A 19,875-nucleotide genomic window follows, 5' to 3' on the forward strand; every position below is an offset into this window, starting at 1 on the left:
ATCATGTAAAGTTGCTATCTGTTTCGTATTGGATGTGAGAGCTCAAGTCACTGGTAGATGATCACTGTTTGAACTGGATATACTGTACATAGAGACTGTTCACATTGAGCACCAAGGCCTTGATTTAATAAATATCTGAGACACTCACTTTAAAATTTCACTTTTCAAAATTTTCTAGTGACAGACTACGTCTACGACATTGTTCAATTTGTCTAACTGAATTTTTTTAATTGAACTGTATCAATGGCAATCAGTGTTGTTGGTGCAATGAAATATTTTAAATGATAGTGGCAATTGTTTTTTTCTCACTACTCACCCCACTCACCAACCCTCAAAAACAACACAAATCTCAAAAATGGGTGTCAGATTATATTTAAATACACATTTATGTGTAATTTTAAGAGACTGGATGATGACTCGTGTTCTGTGTATGTGTCAGCTCATGGCTTTTAATTATAACAAATTCTATATTTAGACATATGTGGAAAAATAGTGGATGAAAGTGATATATATGTGAAATTTACTTACAACTTTCAAAATAAACAGAATTTGTGTATTTTTCAACATTGTAGGTGTTTTATTTTTGATTGTTATGCATGCAGGCTCCTGCTAGATCATAATCATTTGGTTACATATACAGTTGTTCTTAAATTTATTAATGTTGTTTTGATTTAAAAGGTGAAGAAAGCTGTTTGTGTAATGCCTTACTAAAAAGAAAAAAAAAATCCTGTCAGCAGCTGCAGGACAATCTTGTCAGAACAGAAGTGATCATTAAAAACGAGATCTAAAATTATGCAGATAAAATGACTGTTGATTGATGTTGCTGCTGTTTTACATCTACATCTGTGTGTAAAGCACACAAGGATTTTCCTTTGAGTTACATGGAACTAAAGTGCATAAAGTGTAAATAAGTTTAACATTACCAACATTGCCCCTTAAAATGAAATGTGTAATATCAAATAAATTAATTATTTGGAAATCCCAAAATATTATAACATGCAAATATTTTAAACCTTACAGAAATCGTAAATACAATTTTTTTATCCATTAAACAATTCTGAAAATAAATTACATTAATCACAATTTAAGATCCTGTCTGTCCAGCAATACAGGCACAATAAAATAAATAGTGCATTATAAAAGCTGTAAGATATCATAATCATTATGGAAAGTTAAATGTAAACTTTAAAGTACCACAATCACAATTTGATTTAGTAATATAAGTAATTAGTCATTAGTGTTAGAAAATGTTCCTGATGTGTCTCGAGCTCTCTAGAAAAGGCTGTTATGAGTGGTGTATTGTACATTGTATGACCGTCTTCTGGACCACCGTCTTCTTAATGCTGTACAGCAACCACACAGTAAACACTGAGGACAGAGAAAGAGAGCCTAGTTAGACTGGAATTAACCTTTGTGAAATTCATGGGTTTTGGGTACATTTTTATATCAAATGTTATCACTAATCACTTCAATTATAATATGCATTTTTTTTTTTTATTATTAAATCTTTATGAAACTTACACAAAGGAGAATCCAGCAAGGTACGAGGATGATGACAATAGCACAGGGTACAATAATGGCCACAACCCATGCTGCACTAGTGCTGTTATTTGTGATTGTAGTGCTCAGCACTGTGGAGTAAAAGGTGGTTCTTGTTGCAGCAGGTGTAGTTGTAGTGGTAATAGTCTCTGTAGATGACAAGGTGTAAAATAATTAAGATTTAAAGAAATCTCAAATAACTATAAAGCTAACAATAACATTTCTGTGCAAAAGAACATACCATTATTAACCACAATAAGTGCATAGAGAAAGGCACTGGGTTTCTGGATGTCGTTTTCTGAGAAAACATACTGTACATCAGCCTGAATAGTGGTGGAATTACCCCTGGGGAGAAATTAAAATATACATTGATGCAAATGAACCTTCAAAAAGATTTCATTGTGCTTGTTCCTTTACATCTGATCTAACCACATTTAAACTAGATGTCTTAGAATCAATGGACATTTCTGTTCTAATAAAAGTTTAAATCTTACGTGAAATTGGTATCTTTGAACTCAAATGGAGTGGCTGTGGGCTCAGTTAGGATCTCGTTCAACTAAACAGGTCAGCAATGAAAAATTGTTATATTAAAAATTGAAGATGATAGAATTTGGGCTTAATAGTTGAGCTTAATCCAAAACAAAGCTTGATAATAATAATAATAATAAGGGCATTTTAAATGCATATTGTGTCAGACTTACCAATTTATTTATAGAGTCCTGGATTAATTTATATGTTGTATCCCTGAGTTCAAGTTTCTGAGACATGGTAACATTGTTGATTTCAAATCCAAAATTCAGGGAATATGACGTATCAGAAAGTTCTTAAAAAAAAAAAAAACATGAATTAATAATAATAATAATACATATCTTTTTACTGCAATACGGAAATTTGTTTACTGGTGACTGAACAGAGAAGAGAAAACTCACTTGTGTAAGTAACATTCACAAAGCTCACAGGGGTACCTAAGCTTTGTGCCCTTAGTTCTCGTTTAATTCTGAAACGTGCGGCCAGCAGAGAGTTTGCCAATTGTAATATTTTTGCATCACTTGGTACAGGGCCCCGTGTGATAAATATGAGCCGAATGTAAATAATCACCTTCCCAATCCTAAAAAAGAAGGTAAAGAGGAATAATGTTGAGTGAGATAATGAATAAAATGGTTACCTTTTACACAATTCAATTTATTCTGAAATGTTATACTTACACATTTGGTGTTTGTACAGGTTTCTGAGTTGTTTTATTCCCTGTTGGAGCTGGAGTTGTTAAGCCTGCAGTGCAAACAAATATTTTAGGAGATATATTTAAGGAGAAGAAGAATACATATAATAAATAAATCATAATATCATAAATGTATATACTGTAGGCTATACACTATTCAAATAGATAGATAGATAGATAGATAGATAGATAGATAGATAGATAGATAGATAGATAGATAGATAGATAGATAGATATAGTATATTTAAAACATGAAATAGTAGTTAATAATTTTAAAGTGTCATACACTGAATTAATTTATCTCTATAATATGGAAAGAATACATACTATTCATAACTTTGAGAAGTTCTTGGAGGAAGTCACTGGGTGACTTGATGTCTTGTTGCCGGAAAATATAATCAATATCAGCAATGACCTCCATGGAATTTTTCCTGGGGGAAGTTAAAGGAGATTTTTTTTTAACTCACTTGAAGCCACATCATTGCTCTGATTAAAGTATAAAAAAAAGTCTTTACATACGTGAAATTGGCTTTGTTGAACTCAACAGAAGTGTCAGAGTCACTTAGGATTTGGTTTAGCTGAAGAATGTATCAATAAGTACAGAGATTAATTGTTTTATGATAATATTTTAAGGTTCATTTCTTTCTAAAACAGTCTCAAACCCACCTTTCTTTTTATGGAGTTTTGAATGAATGTGTAGTTGCCATCCCTGAGTTCAAGTTTCTCTGCCATGGATGGATTGTTGATCTCAAAGCCAAGTTTGAGGGCATATGAATTATCAGCAATTTCTTAAAAAGAACAGTATATAAAACTAATTAGTTGATTACACATATAGGTGGTGAGATGTCATATTTATCCATCTGCTCAAAATAGGAGAGTGATATATTGTAGCTTGGATAGGTAAAAAAGTAAAAAATACATAAATAAATAAATAAATAAATAAATAAATAAATAAATAAATAAATAAATAAAATAATAATAATAATAATAATAATAATAATAATAATAATAATAATAATAATAATAAATAAAAATAAACCAGCAACAAACAATTAAAAAAAACAAGCCAAAATATAATGTGAAACAACCATTTTACAAAAAAAATCATCAACTACCAAAAAAACATTAAACTTTAATATCAATTAAACCCTGTTACCAAATTTCTGCTATGTGCAACTTAGTTTAGTTTTAAATTTTATTTTCACAGCAAGCAAATCTAAGCAGAAGAGAACAACTCACTCTCATAGCTGGCATTCACATAGCTTACAGGATCATTCAGGGCTTGTGCTGTGTCTTGTTTAGCTCTGAGATGTGGGGCCAGCAGTACGTTGACCAAATTTTGAACATGACTCTCACTTGGTATGGGGCCCCGTGTGATAAAAATGAGCCGAATGTAAAAAATCACCCTCCCAATCCTTAAAAAGAAAATTTAAATATAAGGAATGTACAGTATAGGTCATATAAATAATTCCCTTTTAATAAGACTGATTATTTTTCTTACAAAGCTGTAGTTCCTTTAGTGGTTTTAGATGTGCCTGGTGTTGCGAGGGTCGTTGTTATTATGCCTGTAAAATAAAATGTATTACTGGATGAGAAACACTTAATTATACAGTGAAAATGGCATGAACAGCCATGCCATTTATTTTGTTTTATTGTATCATTAGAATTGATATGATCATTAAAATTGATTACTGTTCTGTAAATTAAGCTCCTTCAACAAAATGGTGGGTTGATCTTTGCTGTCGAAGATATATTCCATACTGCCCTCAATGTGGTTTTCTGTGCTCCTAGAGGGAAATGTTTTGGAATGTTAAAAAAGGTAAAAGAAGCAAAAATATGACTCTATATTTAAAGGATAGAATGCAAAATTGTAAATTGATTCTGAAATGGTAGTGGATATTAGGTGCAGTTGGAGGATATTTTGCAATAGCTTCAGTCAATATGGGCAAACCAGATTAAGTACAAACCAGTTAAGATCTTTTAAGGTTTGTTAGTTTTTATATACAAAAATGCTACAGTGAATTAACAATATGAATAAACATGATTAAAAAATGAAGTCATCTTACGTGAATTTGGAGGACTTGGCTTCAAAAACCTGACTGCCAGGTTCATTCAGAAGTGTGTTCAACTGCAGAGTAATATTAAGACATATGCATCATAAATGTGAGAGATCTGCATTGAAACCAAATTTTTTTTTTTTTTTTTTTTTTTTTAATGGGTGAACTATAAATGCTTACCATATTATTGATAACATTCTGCAGGTGCTGATAGGTGTTGTTCTTTACTGCAGGGTCCTTTGGTATACTAATGTCAATCAGGTTAAATGTAAAGATGATTGCATAAGAGGTCTCTGAGATATCTGTTTGAAGGGAAATATATGGATTGTATCTTGGCTTCACATTCACATTATAGTCGGCACATTCATATTTCAAAAACTTTTCAACTCAGAACAATGAAACTTACTTTTATAGGTGACATTCAGCACTTGAACTGATTTGTTGAGCTGTGACTCTCTGGATTTGAGAAGAGTCTTGATAACACTGAGGACCTGAGTTTCTCTGGGGACTGGAGATGAGGAGTTAAACTGCAGTTTGCTTGTAACCAGTGCTGAACCAGTTCTGTTCATTAGAGGTAAGCTTGTTTTGCCAAGGACTGCTGTAGATGTTAGGAAGTGCACTGTAGGATTATTTTCTGTCTGAGAATTAGTCAAAGCTGTTGTTGTAAACACTGGAACTGTTGTTGTATTTAAATTAGATATAGCTTGTGATTGTGCTGTTGTTGGCTCTTCCAACAATGTTGAGGAGGACATTCTGGTTGTAATTGTTTCACTACTAGTTGTTGTGATTTTAGAATTAGGTGTGGTTGTTGAATCAGTTATATCTGTTTTTAATGCACCGAAGGTAGTAATTTTCTTCTCAGACATTGTTGTGCTTGCTGGATGAATATTCTTGGATGTTGTTGTCACTGACTCCTCCAGCAAAGTTGGAGGGGTTGTGGTGCTTGTGGGGGTCAAAGTTGTAGTTTTTTCACCAATACTTGTATTAATTGCAGGCATAGTTGTAGTTTCTGGATGAGTTGTGGTGTTTTGTGTGATAGTTGAGAATGTTGGAGAAGCTACTGTGGTTTTGAGACCCAAGATTATAGTTGTCTCACCTATAGTTGCTGTTGGAAGTGTATTTGTGCCAGCCAAAGTTGTTGTTGCACTAGTAGTTGTAACAGGAAGTACTGTTGTTGTTTCAAACATAGTTGTGGATGTTGATTCAGTGGTCGATAATGGTGCTGAAGATGAGAATGATGGAGGGATGCTTGTGTTGGCGATATTTGTTGTTGTTGCGCCAATAGTTTTGGTTACTGCATCAGTTGTCAACATTGGTGCTGCAACTGAAGATGTTGCAAGGGTGCTTATGTTAAACAAAACTGTTGTTTCAAGAACTGTTGTTTTAGGCACAGTTGTTGTTTCTTCATCAGATGTCAACAATGGTTCTAGAAGTGATGATGTTAGAGGGGTGCTTGTAGTCAAAGTTGTTGTTGCACCAATAGGTGTTGTTGGTAGGACTGTTGTTGTTTCAGGCATAGTTGTGGTTGCTGCATCAGTTGTTGGTGCTACAGATGAGGATGCTGGAGAGGTACTTTTGGCAGCCAGAGTTGTTGTTGTTGCACCAATTGTTGTTGCTGAAAGAATCATTGCTGTTTCGGGTGAAGTTGTAGTTGCTCTATCAGTTGTCAACATGGGTGCTATATTTGATGATGTTTGAGGGATGGTTGTAGCAGCCAAAGATTGTTCTATAGTCAAGGATGTTGGAAGTGTGGCCAAAGTTACTGGACGGGTTGTTGTGGTTTCAGCCATAGTAGATGTTGGATTGTTTGTTGTTGTGGAAACCAAAGTTTTAGTTGCCTCAACAATAATACCATTTGTTAGAAGTGCTGATGTTTTTTCAGGCATAGTTGTAGTTGGTGTATCGGTTGTTGATGTTGGAGCTACAGTGGAGAATGTTGAAAGGGTACTTCTGGTAGCCAAAGTTGTTGTTGTTGCACCAATCGTTGTTGGAAGTACCACTGTTATTTCAGGAATAGCTGTGGTTGCTGAATCAGTTGTCAACAATTGTGCTACAGTTGAGGATGTTGGAGGAGTGCTTGTGTTAACCAAATTTGCTGTTGTTGCACCAATATTTGTTGTTGTGTCAGCCATAGCTGTGGTTGTCAAAGTTGTTGCTGTTGCACCAATACTTGTTGTGGTGTCAGCCATAGTCTTGGCTGCCACATCAAATGTTGACGTTGGTGGTATAACTGATAATATTGGCGGGGTGCTTGTGTTGGCCAAATTTGTTGTTGCACCAGTAATTGTTGGGGTGTCAGCCATAGTTGTGGTTGCTGCATCAGCTGTCAACATTGGTTCTACAAGTGAAGATGCAAAGGTTGCAAGGGTGCTTGTGTTAACCAAAGTTGTTGGTGTTGCATTAATAGGCTTTGTTGGAAGAACTGTTGTCGTTCCAAGCATAGTAGTGGTTGCTGCATCAGATTTTGAGAACTGTGCTACAGTTGAGGATATTGGAGGAGTGCTTGTGGTAGTCAAAGTTGATGTTTTTGAATCAATATTTGTTGTGGTGTCAGCCATAGTTGTGGAAGCAGCATCAGATGTTGACATTGGTGCTAGAACAGATAATGTAGACAAAGCTGTTGTTGCACCAACAGTTGTTGCTGGATGGACTTTTTTTGTTTCAGGAATAGTTGTGACTGCCGCACCAGTAGTCAAAGTTGGTGCAAAAGATGAGGATGCTGGAGGAGCACTTGTAATAGTCAAAGTTGTTGTTGTTGCACCAATAGTTGTTTTTGAAAATACCATTGATGTTTCAGGCAAAGTTCTGACTTTTGCATCAGATGTCATTGTTGGTGCTAGAACAAATTTTGTTGTTGCACCAAAAGTTTTTGTTGGAAGAACTGTTTCTTTTTCAGCCATAGTTGCGTTTGCTGCATCAGTTGTCAATGTTGGTGCTACAGATGAGGACACTGGAGGGGTACTTTTGGCAGCCAAAGCTGTTGCACTAATAGTTGTTTTGGAAAGTACTGTTGTTGTTTTAGGTGAAGTTGTGGTTGCTGCATCAGTTGTTGATTTTGGTGCTATATTTGAGGATGTTGAAGGGATGGTTGTGTCAGTCAACTTTTGTGCTATAGATAAGGATGTTGGAGATGTGGCCAAAGTTGTTATTGTCTCGCCAGTAGCTGTATTTGGAAGATATGTTGTGGTTTCAGCCGCAGTAATTGTTGTAGGATTGTTTGTTGTTGTGGAAACCAAAGTTGCAGTTGTCTCAACAATAGTAGCATTTGTTGGAAACACTGTTGTTATTTCAGACATAGTTGTGACTGCTGCATCAATAGTATTTGTTGTTGTTGTTGTTGTTGTATTTGCACCAGTAGTTGTTGTATGTTCAGGCAAAGTTGTGGTTGCTACATTAGATGAGGACTCTAGAGGGGTGCTAGTGATAGCCAAGGTTGTTGTTTCATGACTAGTTGTTGTTGGAAGTACTGTTGTTGCATCAGCAATAGTTGTCATTGCTGAGTCACTTGTCAACACCTGTGCTGTGGTTGTGAATGTTGGATTAGTGGTTTTGGAAACCAAATTTGTTGTTGTTTCAATAATTGTTGTGATGTAAGGCTTGAGCATAGTTGAGGATATTTGAGGGGTTCTTGTTGTTACACCAATAGTGGTTGAGGATTCAAGCTTAGTTTTAGTTGCCGAATCAGTTGTCAGTGTTGGTGCTACATTTGAGGATGTTGGAGTAGTGCTTGTGGTAGCCAAAATTGTTGTTGTTGCACCAGTAGTTGTTTTTGGAAGTGCTATTGTGTTGTCAGGCATAGGTGTGGTTGCTAACCCAGCTGATGATGCTACAGTTGAGGATGTTGGAGGGATGCTGGCGCTAAGCAAAGATGTTGTGTCTGGCACAGTTGTGGTTGCTGCATCAGTTGATGGTGCTACAGTTGAGGATGTTGGAGGGATGCTTTCACTAAGCAAAGATGTTGCTGTGTCTGGCATAGTTGTGGTTGCTGCATCAGTTGATGATGCTGGTGCTATAGTTGATGATATTTGAGGAATGGTTCCGGAAGCCAAATTTGTTTTTGCATCAGTAGTTTCTGTGGTGTCAGAGAGAATTGTGGTTGCCACTTCAGTTTTTGTTGACATTGGTGCCACAGTTGAAGATGTTGAAAGGGTGGATGTGCTATCTAAAGTTGTTGCATCAATAATTGTTGTAAAGTCAGGCATAGTTGTTGTTCCATCAGTTGTCGATGTTGGTACTGCAGTTGAGGATGCTACAGAGGTGGTTATGAAAGCCAAAGTAGTTGCATAAATAGTTGTGCTGTTAGACATAGTTATGGTTGCTGCATCAGTTGTCAATGTTTTTGCCACTGTTGAGGAATCTGGAGAAGTGGTTGTAGAAGCCAAAGTTGCTGTCACATCAGTAGTTGCTGTGGTGTCAAGCATACTTGTGGTTGATGCTACATTTGTTGTTGACAATGGTGCCACAGTTGAGGATGTTGGATGGGTGGTTATGGCCAAAGTTGTTGTTGCATAAATATTCGTTGTGATATCAGGCATAGTTGGGGTTGTTGCATGACCTGTTAACGCTTGAGGGGTGGTTGTGGAATCCAAAGTTGTTTCTGCATCAGTAGTTTTTGTGGTGTCAGGCATGGTTGTTGCTGCTGCATCAGTTGTCAAAATTTGTGCTACAGTTGAAGATGCTGGATGAGTTGTTGTGGAAGCCAAAGTTGTTGTTGCATCAGTAGTTTTCGTGGTGTTAGGCATGATGGTTGTAGCTTCATCAGTTATTGAGACTGGTGCCACAGTTGTCGATGTTGGTACTGCAATGTCAATAGTTGTTGCAGTGTCTGGCACATGTGTGGTTGCTGATGCTGGTGCTACAGTTGAGGATGTTGGATGGTTGGTTGTGGAAGCCAAAGATGTTATTGCATCAGCAGCTGTGGTGATGTCATGCATCATTTTGGTTGCTGCATCAGACGTCAGCATTTTTGCTGCAGCTGAGAATGTTGATGATATTGTTGTGGAATCCAAAACTGTTATTGCATCAATAGTGGTTGTGGTGTCAGGCATAGTTATGGTTGCTGCATCAGTTGTTGACATTGGTGTTACAGTTGTTGACGTTGGTACTGCAGTTGAGAATGTTGAAGGGGTGTTTGTGGAAGCCATAGTTGTTGTTGCATCAATAGTTGTTGTGCTGTCAGACATAGTTGTGGTTGTAGCATGAGTTGTCAGTGTTTGTGCTACAGTTGAGGATGTTGGAGGGGTGGTTGTTGAAACCAATATTGTTTTTGCATCAGTAGGTTTTGTAGTGTCAGGCATAGTTGTTGTTGCTGCAACAGTTGTCAAAAATTGTGATACACTTGAGGATGCTGGAGCAGTGGTTGTGGAAGCCAAAGTTGTTGTTGCATGAGTAGGTTTTGTGGTGTCAGGAAAAGATGTTGCTGCATCAGGAGTTGACGCAGGTGCTATAGTTAAGGATGTTGGGGTGGTTGTGGAAGCCAAAGTTATTGTTTGAACTGTAGGTGTTGTTGTGTCAGGCATACTGGTGGTAGCTGCATAAGCTTTTGTTAAAGTTGGTGCCACTGTTGAGGATATTAGAAAGGTGGTTGTGGAAGCCAAAACTGTTGTTGCATCAGTTGTTGTTGTGGTGTCAGACAAAGTTGTTTTTGATGCATCACTTGTTTTTGATGATAGTTTAACAGTTGAGAATGTTGGAAAGGTGGTTGTGGTAGCCAAAGATGTTGTTGCATCAGTAGATGTTGGGGTGTCAGGCAGAGTTGTGGTTGATTCATCAGTTGTTGTTGACGTTGGTCCTACTGTCGAAGATGTCGGAGGGATTGTTTTGGAAGTCAAAATTGTAGCACGAGTAGTTGTTGTGGTGTCAGGCAGAGTTGTAGTTGATGCATCAGTGGTTGACATTAGAGTGGTAGTTGTGGAATCTAAAATTGTTATTGCATCAGTAGTTATAGTAGTGTCAGACAGAGTTGTTTTTGATGCATAATTTGTTTTTGACACTGGTGCTAGAGTTGAGGGTGTTGGAGGGGTGGTTGTTGTTGCATCAGATGCTTTTGTGGTGTCAGACAGAGATGTGGTTGCTGCTTCAGTTGTTGACATTGGTGCAATATTAGAGGATGTTGGAGCGGTGGTTGTGAGAGCCAAAGCTGTTGTTGTATAAATTATTGTTGTGGTGTCAGGCATAGTTGTGGTTGCTGCATCAGATGTTGATGCTGGTGCTATAGTGGTCGATGTCAGAGGTGTGGTTGTGGAAGCCAAAATTGTTGTTGCATCAGTTGTTGTGGTGTCAGACAGAGTTGTTTTTGATGCATCACTTGTTTTTGACGATGGATCAACAGTTGAGAATGTTGGAAAGGTGGTTGTGGTAGCGAAAGATGTTGTTGTATCAATTGTTGTTGTGGTGTCAGGCATAGTTGTGGTTTCTGCATGAGATGTTGATGATGGTGCTATAGTGCTCGATGTCAGAGGTGTGGTTGTGGAAGCCAAAATTGTTGTTGCATCAGTTGTTGTTTTGGTGTCAGACAGAGTTGTTGTTGATCCATCAGTTGTTGTTGAAACTGGCTCTACAGTTGAGGATGTTGTAGGAGTGATTGTGGAAGCCAAAGTTATTGTTGAATCTATCATTGTTGTGGTATCAGAAATACTTGTGGTTGCTGCATCAGATGTTGTTGACGTTGGTTTAACCGTTGAGGATACTGGAAAGGTGGTTGTGGTAGCCAGAGAAGTTGTATCAATTGTTCTTGTGGTGTCAGGCATAGTTGTGGTTGCTGCATCAGATGTAGATGCTAGTGCTATAGTGGTCGAAGTCGGAGGTGTGGTTGTGGACGCCAAAATTGTTGTTGCATCAGTTGTTGTTGTGGTGTCAGACAGAGTTGTTTTTGATGCATCACTTGTTTTTGATGATGGTTCAACAGTTGAGAATGTTGGAAAGGTGGTTGTGGTAGCCAAAGATGTTGTTGCATCAGTAGATGTTGGTTTGTCAGGCAGGGTTGTAGTTAATTCATCAGTTGTTGTTGACTATGGCACCACTGTCTAACATTATAGAGGGGTGGTTGTGGAAGTCACAATTGTAGCACCTGTAGATGTTGTGGTGTCAGGAAGAGTTGTGGTTGATGCATCAGTGGTTGACATTAGAGTGGTAGTTGTGGAATCCAAAATTTTTATTGCATTAGTAGTTGTAGTGGTGTCAGACAGAGTTGTTTTTGATGCATCAGTTGTTTTTGTCACTGGTTCTAGAGATGAGGGTGTTGGAGGGGTGGTTTTGGTTGCTAAAGTTGTTGTTGCATCAGATGCTTTTGTGGTGTCAGACAGAGTTGTGGTTGCTTCTTCAGTTGTTGACATTGGTGCAATATCAGATGATGTTGGAGGGGTGGTTCTGAGAGCCAGAGTTGTTGTTGTATCAATTGTTGTTGTGGTGTCAGGCATAGTTGTGGTTGCTGGATCAGATGTTGATGCTGGTAATATAGTTGTCAATGTCAGAGGTGTGGTTGTGGAAGCCAAAACTTTTGTTGCATCAGTTGTTGTGGTGTCAGACATAGTTGTTTTTGATGCATCAGTTGTTTTTGATACTGTGGCTACAGTTGAAAATATTGTAGGAGTGATTTTCGAAGCCAAAGTTGTTGTTGCATCTATAATTGTTGTGGTATTAGGAATACTTATGGTTGCTGCATCATATGTTGTTGACGTTGGCTCAACCATTGAGGATATTGGAAAGGTGGTTGCCAAAGATGTTGTTGTATCAATTGTTGTTGTGGTGTCAGGCATAGTTGTGGTTGCTGCATCAGATTTAGATGCTAGAGCTATAGTTGTCAATGTCAGAGGTGTGGTTGTGGAAGCCAAAATTGTTGTTGCATCACTTGTTGTTGTGGTGTCAGACAGAGTTGCTGTTGATGCATCACTTGTTGTAGCAAAAGTTGTCGTTGCATCAATAGTTTTTGTGGAGTCAGATATAGTTGTGGTTGCTGCCTCCACTTTTGACGTGTTATTGTGATGTCAGGCATAGTTGTGGTTGCTGGTTGTTGTTATTGTGATGTCAGGCATAGTTGTGGTTGCTGCATCAGATGTTGATGCTGGTGCTAAAGTGCTCGATGTCAGATGTGCGGTTGTGGTAGCCAAAGATGTTGTTGCATCAGTAGATGTTGGGGTGTCAGGCAGAGTTGTGGTTGATTCTTCAGCTGTTGTTGACATTGGTCCTACTGTCAAAGATATTGGAGGGGTGGTTGTGGAAGTCACAATTGTAGCACCTGTAGATGTTGTGGTGTCAGGAAGAGTTGTGGTTGATGCATCAGTGGTTGACATTAGATGGGTGGTTTTGGAATACAAAGTTGTTGTTGCATCACTTGTTGTTGTGGTGTCAGACAGATTTGTTGTTGATGCATCAGTTGTTGTTTCTGACTCTGATGCTAGAGTTGAGGGTGTTGGAGTGGTGGTTGTGGTTGCTAAAGTTGTTGTTGCATCAGATGTTTTTGTGGTGTCAGACAGAGTTGTGGTTGCTACATCAGATGTTTTTGACGTTGGTTCAAACGTTGAGGATGTTGGAAAGGTGGTTGTGGAAGCCAAAGATGTTGTTGTATCAATTGTTGTTGTGGTGTCTGACATAGTTGTGGTTGCTGCATCAGATGTTGATGCTGGTGCTATAGTGCTCGATGTCAGAGGTGTAGTTGTGGAAGCCAAAACTGTTGTTGAATCAGTTGTTGTGGTGTCAGACAGAGTTGTTGTTGATGCATAAGTTCAGGCATATTGTTGAAACTGGCTCTACAGTTGAGGATGTTGTAGGAGTGAATGTGGAAGCCAAAGTTGTTGTTGCATCAATCATTGTTGTGGTATCAGGAATAGTTGTTGTTGCTACATCAGATGTTGTTGAAGTTGGTTCAACCGTTGAGGATGTTGAAAAGGTGGTTGTGGAAGCCAAAGATGTTGTTGCATCAGTTGTTGTGGTGTCAGACAGAGTTGTTGTTGACGGCATCAGATGTTGATGCTGGTGCTATAGTGGTCGATGTAAGAGTTGTGGTTGTGGAAGCCAAAATTGTTGTTGCATCTATCATTGTTGTGGTATCAGGAATAATTGTTGTTGCTACATCAGATGTTGTTGACGTTGGTTCAACCGTTGAGGATGTTGGAAAAGGTGGTTGTGGAATCCAAAGATGTTGTTGTATCAGTTGTTGTTGTGGTGTCAGGCATAGTTGTGGTTACGGCATCAGATGTTGATGCTGGTGCAATAGTGGTCGATATCAGAGGTGTGGTTGTGGAAGCCAAAATTGTTGTTGCATCATTTGTTGTTGTGGTGTCAGACAGAGTTGTGGTTGCTGTTTCAGTTGTTAAAATTGGTGCAATATTAGAGGATGTTGGAGCAGTGGTTGTGGAAGCCAAAGATGTTGTTGCATCAGTTGTTGTTGTTGTTGTGGTGTCAGACAGAGTTGTTGTTGATGCATCAGTTGTTGTTGAAACTGGCACTACAGTTGAGGATGTTGTAGGAGTGATTGTGGAAGCCAAAGTTGTTGTTGCATCTATCATTGTTGTGGTATCAGGAACACTTGTGGTTGCTGCATCAGATGTTGTTGACGATGGTTCAACCATTGAGGATGTTGAAAAGGTGGCTGTGGAAGCCAAAGATGTTGTTGTATCAATTGTTGTTGTGGTGTCAGGCATAGTTGTGGTTGCTGCATCAGATGTTGATGCTGGTGCCATAGTGGTCGATTTCAGAGGTGTGGTTGTGGAAGCCAAAACTGTTATTGCATCAGTTGTTGTTGTTGTGGTGTCAGACAGAGTTGTTGTTGATGCATCAGTTGTTGTTGATACTGGCACTACAGTTGAGGATGTTGTAGGAGTTGTTATGGAAGCCAAATTTGTTGTTTCATCTATCATTGTTGTGGTATCAGGAATACTTGTGGTTGTTGCATCAGATGTTGTTGACGTTGGTTCAACAGTTGAGGATGTTGGAAAGGTGGTTGTAGTAGCCAAAGAAGTTGTTGTATCAATTGTTGTTGTGGTGTCAGGCATAGTTGTGGTTGCTGCATGAGATGTTGATGCTGGTGCTATAGTGGTCGATGTCAGATGTGCCGTTGTGGAAGCCAAAACTGTTGTTGCATCAGTAGATGTTGGGGTGTCAGGCAGAGTTGTTGTTGATTCATCAGTTGTTGACGTTGGTCCTACTGTCGAAGATGTTGGAGGCGTGGTTGTGGAAGTCACAATTGCAGCACCAGTAGTTGTTGTGGTGTCAGGCAGAGTTGTGGTTGATGCATCAGTGGTTGACATTAGATGGGTGGTTTTGGAATACAAAGTTGTTGTTGCATCAGTACTTGTAGTGGTGTCAGACAGAGTTGTTTTTGATTCATCAGTTGTTGTTTTTGACACTGATGCTAGAGTTGAGGGTGTTGGAGTGGTGGTTGTGGTTGCTAAAGATGTTGTCGCATCAGATGTTTTTGTGGTGTCAGACAGAGTTGTGGTTGCTACATCAGATGTTGTTGACGTTGGTTCAAACGTTGAGGATGTTGAAAAGTTGGTTGTGGAAACCAAAGATGTTGTTGTATCAATTGTTGTTGTGGTGGTGTCAGGCATAATTGTGGTTTCTGCATCAGATGTTGATGCTGGTGCTATAGTGGTCGATGTCAGAGGTGTGGTTGTGGAAGCCAAAACTGTTGTTGCATCAGTTGCTGTTGTTGTGGTGTCCGACAGAGTTGTTGTTGATCCATCAGTTGTTGTTGAAACTGGCTCTACAGTTGAGGATGTTGTAGGAGTGAATGTGGAAGCCAAAGTTGTTGTTGCATCTATCATTGTTGTGGTATCAGGAATACTTGTGGTTGCTGCATCAGATGTTGTTGACGATGGTTCAAACCGATTGAGGATGTTGAAAAGGTGGTTGTGGAAGCCAAAGATGTTGTTGTATCAATTGTTGTTGTGGTGTCAGGCATAGTTGTGGTTGCTGCATCAGATGTTGATGCTGGCGCTACAGTTGAGGATGTTGTAGGAGTGATTGTGGAAGCCAAAGTTGTTGTTGCATCTATCATTGTTGTGGTATCAGGAATACTTGTTGTTGCTACATCAGATGTTGTTGACGTTGGTTCAAACGTTGAGGATGTTGGAAAGGTGGTTGTGAAATCCAAAGATGTTGTTGTATCAGTTGTTGTTGTGGTGTCAGGCATAGTTGTGGTTACGGCATCAGATGGGTATGCTGGTGCTATAGTGGTCGATATCAGAGGTGTGGTTGTGGAAGCCAAAATTGTTGTTGCATCAGTTGTTGTTGTGGTGTCAGACAGAGTTGTGTTGTTGCTGTTCAGTTGTTGAAATTGGTGCAATATTAGAGGATGTTGGAGCAGGGGTTGTGAGAGCCAAAGTTGTTGTTGTTGTATCAGTTGTTGATGTTGGTGTGGTGTCCGACAGAGTTGTTGTTGATCCATCAGTTGTTGTTGAAACTGGCCCTACAGTTGAGGATGTTGTAGGAGTGATTGTGGAAACCAAAGTTGTTGTTGTATCAATTGTTGTTGTGGTGTCAGGCATAGTTGTGGTTGCTGCATCAGATGTTGTTGACGTTGGTTCAAACGTTGAGGATGTTGGAAAGGTGGTTGTGGAATCCAAAGATGTTGTTGTATCAGTTGTTGTTGTGGTGTCAGGCATAGTTGTGGTTACGGCATCAGATGTTGATGCTGGTGCTATAGTGGTCGATATCAGAGGTGTGGTTGTGGAAGCCAAAATTGTTGTTGCATCATTTGTTGTTGTGGTGTCAGACAGAGTTGTGGTTGCTGTTTCAGTTGTGTTGTTGGTGCAATATTAGAGGAAATGGTGGTTGCGAGAGCCAAGTTTGTTGTTGTATCAGTTGTTGTTGTTGTTGTTGTGGTGGTGTCAGACAGAGTTGTTGTTGATGCATCAGTTGTTGTTGAAACTGACGCTACAGTTGAGGATGTTGTAGGAGTATTGTGGAAGCCAAATTTGTTGTTGCATCTATCATTGTTGTGGTGTCAGACAGAGTTGTTGTTGTTGATCCATCAGTTGTTGTTGAAACTGGCACAACCAGTTGAGGATTTTGTAGGAGTGATTGTGGAAGCCAAAGATGTTGTTGCATCTATAATTGTTGTGGTATCAGGAATATTTGTGGTTGCTGCATCAGATGTTGTTGACGTTGGTTCAACCGTTGAGGATGTTAGAAAGGGTGGCTGTGGAAGGCAAAAACTGTTGTTGCATCAGTTGTTGTGGTGTCAGACATAGTTGTTGTTGATGAATCAGTTGTTATTGATACTGGCGCTACAGTTGAGGATGTTGTAGGAGTGATTGTGGAAGCCAAATTGTTGTTGCATCTATCATTGTTGTGGTATCAGGAATACTTGTTGTTGCTACATCAGATGTTGTTGACGTTGGTTCAAACGTTGAGGATGTTGGAAAGGTGGTTGTGGAAGCCAAAGATGTTGTTGTATCAGTTGTTGTTGTGGTGTCAGGCATAGTTGTGGTTACGGCATCAGATGTTGATGCTGGTGCTATAGTGGTCGATATCAGAGGTGTGGTTGTGGAAGCCAAAATTGTTGTTATTGCATCAGTTGTTGTTGTGGTGTGTCAGACAGAGTTGTGGTTGCGCTGTTTCAGTTGTTGAAATTGGTGCAATATTAGAGGATGTTGGAGCAGTGGTTGTGAGAGCCAAAGTTGTTGTTGTATCAATTGTTGTTGTGGTGTCAGACATAGTTGTTTTTGATGCATCACTTGTTGTTGAAACTGGCACTACAGTTGAGGATGTTGTAGGAGTGATTGTGGAAGCCAAAGTTGTTGTTGCATCTATCATTGTTGTGGTATCAGGAATACTTGTTTTTGCTACATCAGATGTTGTTGACGTTGGTTCAAACGTTGAGGATGTTGGAAAGGTGGTTGTGGAATCCAAAGATGTTGTTGTATCAGTTGTTGTTGTGGTGTCAGGCATAGTTGTGGTTACGGCATCAGATGTTGATGTTGGTGCTATAGTGGTTGATATCAGAGGTGTGGTTGTGGAAGCCAAAATTGTTGTTGCATCATTTGTTGTTGTGGTGTCAGACAGAGTTGTGGTTGCTGTTTCAGTTGTTAAAATTGGTGCAATATTAGAGGATGTTGGAGCAGTGGTTGTGAGAGCCAAAGTTGTTGTTGCATCAGTTGTTGTTGTTGTGGTGTCCGACAGAGTTGTTGTTGATCCATCAGTTGTTGTTGAAACTGGCTCTACAGTTAAGGATGTTGTAGGAGTGATTGTGGAAGCCAAAGTTGTTGTTGCATCTATCATTGTTGTGGTATCAGTAATACTTGTGGTTGCTGCATCAGATGTTGTTGACGATTGTTCAACCGTTGAGGATGTTGAAAAGGTGGTTGTGGAAGCCAAAGATGTTGTTGTATGAATTGTTGTTGTGGTGTCAGGCATAGTTGTGGTTGCTGCATCAGATGTTGATGCTGGTGCTATAGTGGTCGATATCAGAGGTGCGGTTGTGGAAGCCAAAACTGTTGTTGCATCAGTTGTTGTGGTGTCAGACAGAGTTGTTGTTGATGCATCAGTTGTTGTTGATACTGGCACTACAGTTGAGGATGTTGTAGAAGTTGTTATGGAAGCCAAATTTGTTGTTGCATCTATCATTGTTGTGGTATCAGGAATACTTGTGGTTGTTGCATCAGATGTTGTTAACGTTGGTTCAACAGTTGAGGATGTTGGAAAGGTGGTTGTAGTAGCCAACGAAGTTGTTGTATCAATTGTTGTTGTGGTGTCAGGCATAGTTGTGGTTGCTGCATCAGATGTTGATGCTGGTGCTATAGTGGTCGATGTCAGATGTGCGGTTGTGGAAGCCAAAACTGTTGTTGCATCAGTAGATGTTGGGGTGTCAGGCATAGTTGTTGTTGATGCATCAGTTGTTGACGTTGGTCCTACTGTCGAAGATGTTGGAGGGGTGGTTGTGGAAGTCACAATTGCAGCACCAGTAGTTGTTGTTGTGGTGTCAGGCAGAGTTGTGGTTGATGCATCAGTGGTTGAAATTAGATGGGTGGTTTTGGAATACAAAGTTGTTGTTGCATCAGTAGTTGTAGTGGTGTCAGACAGAGTTGTTTTTGATTCATCAGTTGTTGTTTTTGACACTGATGCTAGAGTTGAGGGTGTTGGAGTGGTGGTTGTGGTTGCTAAAGTTGTTGTTGCATCAGATGTTTTTGTGGTGTCAGACAGAGTTGTGGTTGCTACATCAGATGTTGTTGACGTTGGTTCAAACTTTGAGGATGTTAGAAAGGTGGTTGTGGAAGCCAAAGATGTTGTTGTATCAATTGTTGTTGTGGTGTCAGGCATAGTTGTGGTTGCTGCATCAGATGTTGATGCTGGTGCTATAGTGGTCGATGTCAGAGATGTGGTTGTGGAAGCCAAAACTGTTGTTGCATCAGTTGTTGTTGTTGTGGTGTCCGACAGAGTTGTTGTTGATGCATCAGTTGTTGTTGAAACTGGCGCTACAGTTGAGGATGTTGTAGGAGTGAATGTAGAAGCCAAAGTTGTTGTTGCATCTATCATTGTTGTGGTATCAGGAATACTTGTGGTTGCTGCATCAGATGTTGTTGATGTTGGTTCAACCGTTGAGGATGTTGAAAAGGTGGTTGTGAAAGCCAAAGATGTTATTGTATCAATTGTTGTTGTGGTGTCAGACATAGTTATTGTTGATGCATCAGTTGTTGTTGATACTGGTGCTACAGTTGAGGATGTTGTAGGAGTGAATGTGGAAGCCAAAGTTGTTGTTGCATCTATCATTGTTGTGGTATCAGGAATACTTGTTGTTGCTACATCAGATGTTGTTGACGTTGGTTCAAACGTTGAGGATGTTGGAAAGGTGGTTGTGGGATCCAAAGATGTTGTTGTATCAGTTGTTGTTGTGGTGTCAGGCATAGTTGTGGTTACGGCATCAGATGTTGATGCTGGTGCTATAGTGGTCGATATCAGAGGTGTGGTTGTGGAAGCCAAAATTGTTGTTGCATCAGTTGTTGTTGTGGTGTCAGATAGAGTTGTGGTTGCTGTTTCAGTTGTTGAAATTGGTGCAATATTAGAGGATGTTGGAGCAGTGTGGTTGTGAGAGCCAAAGTTGTTGTTGTATCAGTTGTT

The 19,875-nt window shown here is 39.3% G+C and overlaps 2 protein-coding genes across 2 annotated transcripts; both read right to left on the reverse strand.

The window, feature by feature from the left end:
• Nucleotides 1-574: 574 nt before the first annotated feature.
• LOC109065577 (serine-rich adhesin for platelets-like) lies at nucleotides 575-11,838 on the reverse strand. Its single transcript, XM_042759988.1, has 16 exons — nucleotides 5,222-11,838; nucleotides 4,996-5,117; nucleotides 4,825-4,886; nucleotides 4,451-4,545; nucleotides 4,260-4,323; nucleotides 3,998-4,173; nucleotides 3,425-3,546; nucleotides 3,278-3,336; nucleotides 3,086-3,189; nucleotides 2,745-2,808; nucleotides 2,469-2,647; nucleotides 2,241-2,362; nucleotides 2,034-2,095; nucleotides 1,781-1,884; nucleotides 1,522-1,688; nucleotides 575-1,368 (listed from the first exon to the last, which is right to left on the reverse strand). Exons 1-16 carry the CDS (start codon nucleotides 11,562-11,564, stop codon nucleotides 1,273-1,275), a joined length of 7,941 nt encoding a protein of 2,646 aa, XP_042615922.1. The 5' UTR covers nucleotides 11,565-11,838; the 3' UTR covers nucleotides 575-1,272.
• A 1,927-nt stretch (nucleotides 11,839-13,765) lies between these two features.
• On the reverse strand, nucleotides 13,766-15,318 carry LOC122145619 (cell wall protein DAN4-like). The gene has a single exon (XM_042760069.1). The coding sequence runs from the start codon at nucleotides 15,060-15,062 to the stop codon at nucleotides 13,908-13,910; it is 1,155 nt and encodes a 384-aa protein (XP_042616003.1). The 5' UTR covers nucleotides 15,063-15,318; the 3' UTR covers nucleotides 13,766-13,907.
• Between the last annotated feature and the right edge of the window lie 4,557 nt (nucleotides 15,319-19,875).

The sequence above is a fragment of the Cyprinus carpio genome, chromosome A1 (assembly GCF_018340385.1).
Source record: "Cyprinus carpio isolate SPL01 chromosome A1, ASM1834038v1, whole genome shotgun sequence".
Taxonomy (NCBI): domain Eukaryota; kingdom Metazoa; phylum Chordata; class Actinopteri; order Cypriniformes; family Cyprinidae; genus Cyprinus; species Cyprinus carpio.

What these genes read in the sequence shown, in the direction of transcription:
- LOC109065577 (XM_042759988.1), bottom strand. Translation starts at nt 11,564, where the DNA reads ATGCCTGACACCACAAGAACAATTGATACAACTTCTCTGGCTACCACA. An exon ending in GGAGCTTAATTTACAGAACA is followed by an intron (nt 4,324 to 4,450) that starts GTAATCAATTTT and finishes TTTATTTTACAG; the next exon opens with GCATAATAACAACGACCCTC. An exon ending in ACTTATTGTGGTTAATAATG is followed by an intron (nt 1,689 to 1,780) that starts GTATGTTCTTTT and finishes TGTCATCTACAG; the next exon opens with AGACTATTACCACTACAACT.
- LOC122145619 (XM_042760069.1), bottom strand. Translation starts at nt 15,062, where the DNA reads ATGTCAACCACTGATGCATCAACCACAACTCTGCCTGACACCACAACA.